The 13,811-nt window shown below is 35.9% G+C and overlaps 1 protein-coding gene across 2 annotated transcripts in view; it reads left to right on the forward strand.

Annotated features, from left to right (window-relative positions):
• Positions 1-13,811, forward strand: part of ATAD2 (ATPase family AAA domain containing 2) — a 66,965-nt gene that overhangs the window by 24,987 nt on the left and 28,167 nt on the right. For both annotated transcript variants that reach the window (XM_040261871.1, XM_040261872.1), the window contains exons 9-13: positions 1,661-1,768; positions 6,070-6,178; positions 6,415-6,530; positions 12,657-12,831; positions 13,693-13,781. In XM_040261871.1, coding sequence (XP_040117805.1) covers positions 1,661-1,768; positions 6,070-6,178; positions 6,415-6,530; positions 12,657-12,831; positions 13,693-13,781 — 597 coding nt within the window. The remainder of the gene's footprint in view (positions 1-1,660; positions 1,769-6,069; positions 6,179-6,414; positions 6,531-12,656; positions 12,832-13,692; positions 13,782-13,811) is intronic.

Below are 13,811 nucleotides of genomic sequence, written 5' to 3' on the forward strand. Positions count from 1 at the left end.
AAATAAACAACTGGAGATCATCAGTGTGGTAGTGTACAGAATGTGAACCATTTTTTTTTTTAAATAGACAAAGGTTTTGAATTCTGACACTGTCACTGACTAATTCTGATATTTTAAGCAGATTAGTTGAACTGTGAGCCATATTGGCCCTGATTATACAATGAGCCTACTAACATGTACTTGTCCAGAGTTGTAATTGTTTAAATGAGATATGTCAACTGCCGGGTACAAGAAACAGTAAATGCTAGTCCTTTTTATTAATTGTTAGTCTTAATTATGTGCATACCTACTGAATTCACAAACAGTTATGTGTACTATGTAATTGTGAGGGTCTCTTAATAATATTAATTAATGGTAGTATTAAATAAGTTTTTCATATAAAATTGTAGACTTGTACTAGATATTTTTAGTTTCAGGCAGATCACAAAATAGGTCTTGGGCGTGTTTGAGCAGGTGGATGGTGGAGGAGTATCAAAATCCTGGAGCTGTTTATGGTTCAGCATTCAGATTTGTGGCCAGGGGTAGAGTTATAAAGATAATATACAACAATCATAATGTGCAACATTAACATTTGTAAGTGTGTCTGGGCCCCCCATGTATAGTCAAATGTATTAATTTTATAGCAAAACATATGAATAATCATAGTAAACGGGACAAATAGAGATTGTGAATTGCATTTGTGACATTTCAGGTCATGTTTTGCTGCTGAGTGAATAATGGAAAAACTTGTTTTCAGGGTTTTTCTAGGTACAAGATTCTGGACTTCAATTTTCAGATAATAGATTGTGAACTTCTGTATTTTTGGACATACCTACTTAACCATGATTGTATTCTGACTCAGGAAATGCTGTCCACCCTTTGCCAACAGAATGATTAAAAGTTTTCTCAGCCAGATTTCTTTGCTTTTATTCCGTGAGTCGTTTGCAACTGTCCAAAGGTAGAAGTGATTTAAAAACTTTTTTGAGTTTGTAACACTCGGTACTTCATCTGATACTACCAAGCAGGCTAAGATTTTGATTATTTTTATCTTTTTTTTTTTGTAAGTAGGAAAATAGAGGCTTATATGGGTTGAGTAACTCATCCACGTTTACACAACCTTTAAATGGCAGTTGTGGATTTAGAGTTGAAGATACACTATAGATAAAATACCATCTATTTTCCCACTGTTTCTTAGCTTTTTTTGATCCCTCTTGATCCCCTTTGGTTTGCATTAAAAATTCTAAAGAAAAAAAAGTTACCTTGTTCTCCTTTGAATATTGTTTGACATTTCAAAATAGGTGATTCCCTTCCAAATGTAAGTTATATATAGTATAATCTTGAAAATACTTTCTAAAATTACATTCCCAAAGATTGCAAAACCCTCTTTATCGTACCTTCTTTTTGAATGTACCTGACTTATACTAAGACAAGAAGTCACTCTGCCTGGACCATGTTTTGTCTTAATAATGCCTATAGCCTCCTATCTTTTCCATTCTCAGTTATCCACGTCTTTTATTTACTTCAAAAGATTCAGCCAACAAAGCTCACTTCATTGATTCAGCAAATACATTAATTTTATGATAAACATTTTTGGATCACTAGGTATTTTTAGGTGTTTCTGATATTTGTATTGTATGTTTCTCCTGCCTTCTTCCATTATGATTTCAGTTTACCTCTTTAGGCGAAGGCATGCAATCCACAGTAGTGACTCTACTTCATCCTCCTCTTCAGAAGATGAACAGCAGTTTGAGAGGAGAAGAAAAAGGAGCCGTAATAGAGCTATCAACAGGTAGGTGCTGTTGATTCCTTTAAAACTGCCAGCTTTTTTAAGTAGAAAGAAAAATGAATAATTTGAGAATATGTACAGCTTGGCACATATTAAAAAATTAGTTAAAAAATTATATACCAGTTTAATATATAAGCCTTAATATGTAATAACTCTTGTGTGAAATATCTACAGTTGACACTAACTGTGGTTAGAACATATTTTTTTTAATTTATATATTTTTGGCTGCACTGGATCTTTGTTACTGTATGTGGGCTTTCTCTAGCTGTGGTGAGCAGGGTTTTCTCTTCGTTGCAGTACTTCTCACTGCAGCGGCTTCTCTTGTGGAGCACGGGCTCTAGGCATACAGGCTTCAGTAGTCACAGCACATGGGCTCAGTAGGCCCAGCTGTCCCATGGCATGTGAGATTTTCCCAGACTAGGGACTGAACCCATGTCCTCTGCATTGGCAGGCGAATTTCTAAACATTGGACCTCCAGGGAAGTCCAGAGCATATGTTTTCTTATAAAACCAAAATGCCGCTTGGTAAACACTGACTTGAGGAAATACTTGTTTTTTCACTGAAATTTTTTTCTGTTTTATAATGATAAAAAAATTCTTATTGTAGAACTCTTCAGGAAAATTTAAAGGCTAACTTATTTCATAACTGCTTGTAGGATAAGTTCAGACATACTAAATCAGCTCATTTGATTTTTCACAAGAATCATAGAAACAGGGCAAAAATTCCTCCCATTTTACAGATCCGGGGGGTAAATGAATAATTCAGTGCTTGGATTCTAACAATGCAATATTTGTAGGGTAGAAAACAATGTTTGATAAAGCGACTAGAACATATTGAAGGGGCATGCAAACCAATTATTTTTTATATCCTAAGTTCTCTGTGTTTTTTAAATCATGTTAGCTCTGTTTTATTCAGTATGCTAGGCTTCCCCTGGTGGCTCAGCGGTTAAGAATCTGCCTGTGATGTAGGAGCCGTGTGTTTGATCCCTGGGTCAGGAAGTTCCCATGAAGGAGGAAATGGCAATCCTCTCCGGTATTCTTGCCTGGAGAATCCTTGAAAAAGGAGCCTGGTAGGCTACAGTCCAAAGGGTCACAAAGAGTCAGACATGACTGAAGCAACTTAACACAGCATTCAGTATGTTGGCTACTAGCCAGCCACATATGACACTTAAAATGTATCCATAGTTCATCTGAATTGAGATTTACCATCCGTTTTGGTAAAAAATACACTCTTGGATTTCAAAGACTGAGTACAAAAAAAGAGAATGTAAATTATGTCAATTTTTTAAATATTCATTTTGTGTGATGAAATATTTGGGATATATTGAGACATATTGTCTGAGGAGGCCTTACAAATAGCTATGACTAGAAGAGAAGCAAAAGGCAAAGGAGAAAAGGAAAGATGTTTGAATTTAAAGTTCCAAAGAATAGAAAGGAGAGATAAGAAAGCCTTCCTCAGTGATTTGTGCAAAGAAATAGAAGAAACAATAGAATGGGAAAGTCTAGAGATCTCTTCAAGAAAGTTAGAGATACCAAGGGAACATTTCATGCAAAGATGGGCACAATAAAGAACAGAAATGGTATGGACCTAACAGAACCAGAAGATATTAAGAAGAGATGGCAAGAATACACAGAAGAACTGTACAAAAAAAGATGACAATGACCCAGATAACCTCGATGGTGTGATTACTCACCTAAAGCCAGACATCCTGGAATGCGAAGTCAAGTGGGCCTTAGGAAGCATCACTACAAACAAAGCTAGTGGAGGTGATGGAATTCCAGTTGAGCTGTTTCAAATCCTGAAAGATGATGCTGTGAAAGTGCTGCACTCAGTATGTCAGCAACTTTGAAAACTCAACAGTGGCCACAGGACTGGAAAAGGTCAGTTTTCATTCTAGTCCCAAAGAAAGGCAATGCCAAAGAATGCTCAAACTACTGCACAATTGCACTCATCTCACACACTAGTAAAGTTAATGCTCAAAATTGTCCAAGCCAGGCTTCAACAGTACATGAACCATGAATTTGCAGATGTTCAAGCTGGATTTAGAAAAGGCAGAAGAACCAGAGTTCAAATAGCCAGCATCTGTTGAATCACTGAAAAAGCAAGAGTTCCAGAAAAACATCTATTTCTGCTTTATTGACTGTGCCAAAGCCTTTGACTGTGTGGACCACAACAAACTGGAAAATTCTTAAAAAGATGTGAATATAAGACCACCTGACCTGCCTCTTGAGAAATCTGTATGCGGGTCAGGAAGCAACAGTTAGAACTGGACATGGAACAACAGACTGGTTCCAAATAGGGAAAGGAGTACATCAAGGCTGCATATTGTCACCCTGCTTATTTAACTTACATGCAGAGTACATCATGAGAAACGCTGGGCTGGAAGAAACACAAGCTGGAATCAAGATTGCTGGGAGAAATATCAATAACCTCAGATATGCAGATGATACCACCCTTATGGCAGAAAGTGAAGAACTAAAGAGCCTCTTGATGAAAGTGAAAGTGGAGAGTGAAAAAGTTGGCTTAAAGCTCAACATTCAGAAAACTTAAGATCATGGCATCCAGTCCCATCACTTCATGGGAAATAGATGTGGAAACAGTGACAGACTTTATTTTGGGGGGCTCCAAAATGACTGCAGATGGTGATTGTAGCCATGAAATTAAAAGACACTTGCTCCTTGGAAGAAAAGTTATAACCAACCTAGAAAGCATATTAAAAAGCAGAGACATTGCTTTGCCAACAAAGGTCCATCTAGTGAAAGCTATGATTTTTCCAGTAGTCATGTATGGATGTGAGAGTTGGACTATAAAGAAAGCTGAGTGTCAGAGAATTGATGCTTTTGAACTGTAGTGTTGGAGAAGACTCTTGAGAGTCCCTTGGACTGCAAAGAGATCCAACTAGTCCATTCTAAAGGAAATTGGTCCTGAATCTTCATTAAAAGGACTGATGCTGAAGCTGAAACTCCAATACTTTGGCCACGTGGTGAGAAGAACTAACTCATTGGAAACGACCCTGATGCTGGGAAAGATTGAAGGCAGGAGGAGAAGGGGACAGCAGAGGATGAGATGGTTGGATGGCATCACCAACTCAATGGATGTGAGTTTGAGTAAACTCTGGGAGTTGGTGATGGACAGGGAGGCCTGGAGTGCTGCAGTCCATGGGGTCGCAAAGAGTTGGACACAACTGAGTGACTGGACTGAACTGAGACATATAATATACATTATTAAAATTAATAGTATACTCTTTAGTGTGGTTAATACATTTTGATGTGCATTTCATTTCTGTGAAATGAATGACAATGAGTTAGATCATTCAAAAGTTATGTACTTGCCTTCATTTTATAGAAATGTACATTCAGTCCTATGACTTTTATATTATGCAGTTCTATTAAGAATTACTTAAGAAATATCTTTTTAAAAGCCACAATTGAAAACTTTTCCATCTTAGGCTTGGCAGTATAAATTTCTCGTGGAATTTGAAACTAGCAAGAATTCTCACTTGGGGAGAAGATGGTGTGCTTTTACTTGTATTTAGTAGTAGAAGGGATTCTTTGCTTAGGCATTCTTGTACAAGTATCTTAACTTTTAACATGAGCGTTTTCATTCTTCCATCTATAAAACAAGAGCTTTTTCTAGGTATATTTTTTTGTAACCTACTGTAAATGTTTTTGAAAGTAATTAGGAAAGTAGTGATTCACTCTTGCTTGAAAAGATTGACATGGATCCAAGTGCTGGTGGGCTCTGCATATTTTGCTGAGAGGTATAATAGCAGGGTGGTGGCAGATCTGGGTCAGGCTGCTTGGGTTTGATTCCTAGATCTGCCACTTATACTATCTATCCTATCTGTGATCCTGGGCGAGACAGTTAACCTTTCTGTGCCTTGGCTTTCTTTTAAAATGGGATTAATAATAATACCTATGTTGTAAGAGTATTGTGAAAATTTAATGACCTTGTAGTTGTTTAGCACCTAAACTAAAACCGTGTCCAGCAAATGGTAAAGTGTCTGTAGGTCAGACACTGTCATTATAATGTATGTTGATGCTTCCTGAATTCTCAACCATGAATTACTTTATGTTGCTGTGGTATCTTGTGATATTTTCATTAGATTGTATAAGCCTTCAGACATAAATATTTCTAACACTGAAGTTCTCAACTAGTAAAGAAAAGGAGGAACTTAAAACACATAATGTCACAATTACTCCATTTGGAATTTTTTTAATTCTTAAGAAAAATGTCGGTATTCTAACATGGAATTTGGGGAAGGAAAGTGGTGTTTGATGAGTGTTTGGGGTTTGTAATCTTAGGTGCCTCCCACTAAATTTTCGCAAAGATGAATTAAAAGGAATTTATAAAGATCGAATGAAAATCGGAGCAAGCCTTGCAGATGTTGATCCAATGCAACTAGATTCTTCAGTGAGTACAGTCTGAGATGTATTATTTTAGTTTAAAATTTAAAAAGCAGTGTTTTATAATAAATTTTTATCTTTGTAGAACCTTTTTTTTTTAGTCTTTAGGCCACAACTGTTGCTCAGTTGTTCCTGTTAAGTTACTGTTACTCAATATATGTGGCTTGGATATAATATAATGGAATAAGATTTTAGCTTTGACTCCCAAATCTCAGAATGTCAATGTTTCCCTTCTGTTAACAGGTACGATTTGATAGTGTTGGTGGCTTGTCTAATCATATTGCAGCTCTAAAAGAAATGGTAGTATTTCCATTACTTTATCCAGAAGTCTTTGAAAAATTCAAAATTCAACCTCCAAGGTAATTTAATTATACATTTTATTTTAGCTAAAATCTTTCCTGTGCTATGTCCAGAAACCGCCTCTCTCTTGAAAATTTCCAGGTCTAGAGTCATTTGTTATACTTGCCCTTACAAGATCCTGGGTGATTTGAGTATTTTTACTTTCTCAATGTTTAAGATGAAAAATGGTTTCAAAATTGATTCTCCATTAAAAAAATCATTTCCCATGACTTTTCATACACTTAGTAAAATTCCTATCTTACATACTCTTTTTTCCTTTCAGCTTTGTGATTTAGTTTTAAATTTATATCAAAGTAATATATGTACATAGTTTTTTAATATATGTATCTTTATTTTATTTTTTTCACAGTAGTAAAAGATGTTTTTCAGTTTTCACAATCAATAGCCAGATAAAAAATAAAAGATAATTATAACTGCAAGCTATAATGGGAACATGATTAACTTAACAGTATAAATTATTATTTTATAATGTCATAAAATAATTACATACAATTGGGAGGTCAAGCAGAGTGATGTAGTAAGTGGAAGTGCATACATGAACATAATTTTTTAATATATGTATTTTTATCTTGTACTGAAGTATATCCATGGACAGAGGAGCCTGGAGGGGTACAGTCTGTGGGGTTGCAAAGAATCAGACACAACTGAGCGCCCATGTGCACGTAGTTGATTATATATATACATAACTTTAAAAGTCAAATAGCACTGTAAGTTTGACAAAGAAAAATTTACAAAAGTAGGGTAGGCCCTCTTCAATCCTTCTTCATTTTAATTTTTCTGTTTTTTAAATTTGTTTCTATCTTTTGGCCACACTATGAACCACCAGGGAAATCCCTCATTTTTCTATTTTAGACACAATTTATAGGCTTCTAAGGATGAAGCTATTTGGCAATAGAAGTGGCTATTTGGCTCCTTTACTTTCCCTCCCCTCCATACATAAATATTTATTCCCCTTCCTTAATACTTTCAGTAGTTTATTTGTATACATATAAACTTACTGAATCAATTTTCAGTGTTTGCTTTATGCCTATTGCAATCGAACCATATATAATATAATTGTATTTTCTCTTTTATATCTCTCCTCTCCCCACCAACTTTAATATTTGCTGTTTTGGTGACAGGAGGGTAAGGGTTTTTTGTATCACTATGCTTTTTAAAATTTTAATCACCATCCTTTTTTTATCTTCTTTCTTCTAGTTTTTATACTTTACTTAACCAGTTTTTAAACCCTAGTTCCTGATTTTTTTTTCCTTTTATAATTTTTCTCCCTGAATCACTCTCTATGGAAACATTGATTTAAGTAAACTTTTAAAAGTTTGTAGGCTTTTTAAAGCATAAATCATTTTAGTTAAATTGAAGCATAAATCAGTTATAGTTAAACACTGGTGAATTTTTTAAAAATTAATAAAAAATATAGAATATTAAATAATGATTTAATGATGACAGGACATGTTGAAAGTACCTAGTTAAAGTCATTTAGTGAATTTTAGGGAATTCTTGGCAATCCAGTGGTTAGAACTTCATGCTCTCACTGCCAGGGCCCTGGGTTCAATCCCTGGTCAGAGAGCTAAGATCCCACAAACCACGGGTGGTGGCAAAAAAAAAAAAAAAGTGGTTTAGTGAATTAAAGCAACAATGACAAATTAGAACATTCTCTAACATCATATACAAAAATAAACTCAAAATAGACTAACTTTAAGCCAAAAACCATAAAACTCCTAGTGGAAAACATAGGAAAAGTAGAATTTTTAATGTAAATCATAGCAATATTTTTTTGGATTCATCTCCTAAAATGAAACCAAAATAAATAAATGGGACCTAATTATATTTTACGCTTTTTCACAGCAAAGGAAACCACTAACAAAACAGAAAGGCAACGTATAGAAGAAAATATTTGCAAATGATATAAGTGATAAGGGATAAATATCCAACATATATAAAAGTTCATACAACTCAACATCAGTGAAACAACCTGATTAAAAAATCGCCAGAAGAATTGAATAGACGTTTGTCCAAGGGGACATGCACGTGGCCTACAGGCACAGGAAAAGATACTCAGCATCACTAATCATCAGGGAAATGAAAATCAGAACCACAATGAGGTATTACCTCATACCTGTCAGGATGGCTATCATCAAAAGGACAAATAATAAATGTTGGCGAGGATACGGAGAAAAGGGAACCCTTATATGTTGTTGGTGGGAATGTAAATTGGTGCTGCCACTGTGAGAAACAGTATGAAGGTTTCTCAAAAAATTATAGAGCTACCGTCATATACCAGTAATTCCACTGTTGGGTATATGTCCAAAAAAGCACTAATTCCGAAAACAACACATGCACCGTAGTGTTCATGGCAGTATTATTGATAACTGCCAAGATACAGATGCAACCTAAGTGTCCACATCAGCAAATGAATGGATAAAGAAACGTGGTATATATTACTGTGTACACAGTGGAGTATTACTGAGCCATAAAAAGAATGAAATACTGCCATTCGCAGCGACACGGATGGATTGGAGGCCAATTTGCTGAGTGAAATGTCAGAGAAAGGCCAATACATATATCGCTTTTATGTGAAATCTAAAAATACAGCAAACTAGTGCATATGAGAAAAAAAGCAGATTCACAGATACAGAGAACAAACTGATGATTACCAATGGGGAGAGGGAGCTGAGAAGGGGCAGTGTATGGGTAGGGGATTAAGACGGTATAAACTGTTAGGTATGAAAGAATCTACCAGGATATATTATACAAAATGGGAAATTGAGCAGATATTTTATAAAAGCTGAATGGAATATAACCTTTAAAAATTGTAAATCACTGTATTTTACACCTCTAACTTAGTTAATACTGTATATCAGCTATACTTCTATTTAAAAAATTAAATTAGACCAGTTCCTTCCATTTTTTTCTCTTCATTTCCACTTTCTTACATTTCTGCTCATAAAAAATTAACATATGATTGTGTTAAACTTTTTATATGGTATGTTCTCTTTCCATTTTAATGGCTAAATGATACTCCATTTTGTGGATGTATCATATTTTATTGATTTTGCTACTGCCAGCTATTTTGTTTTCTCCTAAGTTTTTGTTATTAACAGATAATCAGTACCATGAACATCTCCATTGCTTCCTCTTTATGGGAATCCTTACTTTTTTTCTTTAAAATCTCACAAATAAAACTATTGGCCCAATAAATATATTTTTAAAAATCTGTTTCTGTCTTGGCTTTTGTCCGTTGAAATCACTGATTTATTCCATTTAAATTCTGATTGTCTTCTAAACAATTTTTTTTTCCCCATCTGCATTGGATTATGTCCGTTTCCTATTATTTTTGTTTTGACTGTGCTGCAGGGTTTGCAGGATCCTAGTTCTTCAGCCAGGGATTGAACCCAGACTCTTGCAGTGAAAGCGCTGAATCACCCACTAGACCTCCAGGGAATTCTCTTAATTTTTCTTCATATTTTATGCTTGACTTTTAATAGATTTATTTCATCCATCACTTTTCTGTTTGGCCATTCTTATTCTGTCATTTCTGTTTTTTTTTTGAGATCTTCTTTAACTTTTCAACTAAATAACTATTAGATAGTTAAGGAGCAGTTACTTGATCATTTCTACAAAGAGTATGAATATAACTAATTTTCTCAGAATTCTGCCATGAGATCAGTGAATAACTTTGGGAATAGGTGAAAAAACTGCATTACCCCATGACAGTGCAGTGATATCACCAAAAATTATTGTGAATTGTTTACATTGTCCTGGTCCCTATCACCCAGCCACTACTTCAATTTCTCTCTCTTATCCTACTTTATCTCATGGTCATTCCCACTGTTTTCTTGCAAAACTTTTGGTGTTGTGTTACTGGCACTGAGACCAAGGATGATACTTAAAATCTGTGACTGTGGCTCAGATCATGAACTCCTTATTGCCAAATTCAGACTCAAATTGAAGAAAGTAGGGAAAACCACTAGACCATTCAGGTATGACCTAAATCAAATCCCTTATGATTATACAGTGGAAGTGAGAAATAGATTTAAGGGCCTAGATCTGATAGATAGAGTGCCTGATGAACTATGGAGTGAGGTTCGTGACATTGTACAGGAGACAGGGATCAAGACCATCCCCATGGAAAAGAAATGCAAAAAAGCAAAATGGCTGTCTGGGGAGGCCTTACAAATAGCTGTGAAAAGAAGAGAGGCAAAAAACAAAGGAGAAAAGGAAAGGTATAAGCATCTGAATTCAGAGTTCTAAAGAATAGCAAGAAGAGATAAGAAAGCCTTCAGCGATCAATGCAAAGAAATAGAGGAAAACAACAGCTTGGGAAAGACTAGAGATCTCTTCAAGAAAATTAGAGATACCAAGGGAACATTTCATGCGAAGATGGGCTTGATAAAGGACAGAAATGGTCTGGACCTAACAGAAGCAGAAGATATTAAGAAGAGGTGGCAACAATACACAGAAGAACTGTACAAAAAAGATCTTCACTACCTGGATAATCACGATGGTGTGATCACTCATCTAGAGCCAGACATCCTGGAATGTGAAGTCAAGTGGGCCTTAGAAAGCATCACTATTAACAAAGCTAGTGGAGGTGATGGCATTCCAGTTGAGCTGTTTCAAATCCTGAAAGATGATGCTGTGAAAGTGCTGCACTCAATATGCCAGCAAATTTGGGAAACTCAGCAGTGGCCACAGGACTGGAAAAGGTCAGTTTTCATTCCAATCCCAAAGAAAGGCAATGCCAAAGAATGTTCAAACTACCACACAATTGCACTCATCGAACATGCTAGTAAAGTAATGCTCAAAATTTTCCAAGCCAGGCTTCAGCAATACGTGAACCGTGAACTTCCTGATGTTCAAGCTGGTTTTAGAAAAGGCATAGGAACCAGAGATCAAATTGCCAACATCTGCTGGATCATGGGAAAAGCAAGAGAGTTCCAGAAAAACATCTATTTCTGCTTTATTGACTATGCCAAAGCCTTTGACTGTGTGGATCACAATAAACTGGAAAATTCTGAAAGAGATGGGAATACCAGACCACCTGACCTGCCTCTTGAGAAATCTGTATGCAGGTCAGGAAGCACCAGTTAGAACTGGACATGGAACAACAGACTGGTTCCAAATAGGAAAAGGATTACGTCAAGGCTGTATATTGTCACCCTGCAGAAAACGAAGATCATGCATCCGGTCCCATCACTTCATGGGAAATAGATGGGAAAATGTCAGACTTTATTTTGGGGGGCTCCAAAATCACTGCAGATGGTGACTGCAGCCATGAAATTAAAAGACACTTGCTCCTTGGAAGAAAAGTTATGACCAACCTAGATAGCATATTCAAAAGCAGAGACATTACTTTGCCGACTAAGGTCCATCTTGTCAAGGCTATGGTTTTTCCAGTAGTCACGTATGGATGTGAGAGTTGGACTGTGAAGGAGGCTGAGTGCCGAAGAATTGATGCTTTTGAACTGTGATATTGGAGAAGACTCTTGGGAGTCCCTTGGACTGCAAGGAGATCCAACCAGTCCATCCTGAAGGAGATCAGCCCTGGGATTTCTTTGGAAGGAATGATGCTAAAGCTGAAACTCCAGTACTTCGGCCACCTCATGCGAAGAGTTGCCTCATTGGAAAAAGACTCTGATGCTGGGAGGGATTGGGGGCAGGAGGAGAAGGGGACAACAGAGGATGAGATGGCTGGATGGCATCACTGACTCGATGGACGTGAATCTGAGTGAACTCCGGGAGCTGGTGATGGACAGGGAGGCCTGGCGTGCTGCAATTCATGGGGTCGCAAAGAGGCGGACATGACTGAGCGACTGAACTGAACTGATTCTCCCCACTGATATGTTATAAAAGTAAACTGTCAGTCATACCTTTTTTGCAAGATAAGGTAACATGAACAAATTTGAATGAATAAAAGAAAATGTTTCAAATAAAGTGTTTATTTAGTTTCAATATTCATTTTGTAGTATGAATATTAATCCCAGGTTTTAAGTTGTGCTTTGTATATTGAAATGTTTCAGTTGTCTTGTTTACTTTCTTCACTAATTATATTCATGAAATTGATCTCTAATTTTGTTTAGCCTATTTTTTAATGTAGTGCTAAAACAATATTTATTCTTTTACAGAGGTTGTTTGTTTTATGGTCCACCTGGAACTGGAAAAACTCTGGTTGCTAGAGCACTTGCCAATGAGTGCAGTCAAGGGGATAAAAGAGTAGCATTTTTCATGAGGAAAGGTGCCGATTGTCTGAGTAAGTGGGTAGGAGAATCTGAGAGACAGCTGCGATTGCTGTTTGATCAGGTATGATATTAAAATTTGCCTATATAGATCTGTAATCAGTGTAGATTTAGTATGTAAGGATTGGATAAAGTTTGCATTTAATCACTTTTCATAGAAATAGACTCAGAATAATTATGTCAAATATATAATGTTTCTAGATTATTTTCCTTTGTATGTCTTGATTACATCAACTTATGACAAACAGTTTTAGAGAGAAAAGAGAAAAGAATAATCGGGTCTAAATTCTTTGGAGTCTTAAGTCTTGTATCTAGAGAAAGTGATATTTTCATAAAGAGATAACACTAGTGAGTTTATGTTTCACTATGCAAGCTGAAGATTTGCTCTGCCTGAGTGGCTTTCAGGTTCATATCCCAGATGTATTGACAGTTAGTTATGAGATAATACATTCTGATCTACTGAGGCATATTGCTGCAAATGCTTTTATATCTCTTTGTAAAATTCACTGAGGCTTTTTAAATTTTAATTTTACTGAAATTGATTTTAAGCTATAGCATCTTGTTAAATGTTTTCTCATCCTGACATAGAGGAAGACTCTATCACTGTCTTCTGTTCTTTGTTTTGCTTTGACAGTTGGTCTTCTATAGATGTTTTTTGTGTCCCGATAATTATAGCTATATGAAATCTAAGGGACATAACCAGTGAAGTGTGTATTTTGAATATTTCCAGCTGAATATACAAATAAACTTAAATCACACGCTGTTAATAATTTAGTCTGAATCCTTAAAACACAATTCTTGAATTTACAGTTTTATTTTTTAAAACTTGTTAAACGCAAGTAGGAATGAATTTAAAGTGGTTTATATTGAGTCTACATATTTGAAGTCTTTCATGATAGCATGCAATCACTGGACTGCTTTCTAGGCCTATCAGATGCGCCCATCAATTATTTTCTTTGATGAAATTGATGGTCTGGCCCCAGTACGATCAAGCCGGCAAGATCAAATTCACAGGTAAAACTTGCTTGATGGTACTTCTGCCTT

This window comes from Oryx dammah, unplaced genomic scaffold (assembly GCF_014754425.2).
Source record: "Oryx dammah isolate SB20612 unplaced genomic scaffold, SCBI_Odam_1.1 HiC_scaffold_19, whole genome shotgun sequence".
NCBI classification, from domain to species: domain Eukaryota; kingdom Metazoa; phylum Chordata; class Mammalia; order Artiodactyla; family Bovidae; genus Oryx; species Oryx dammah.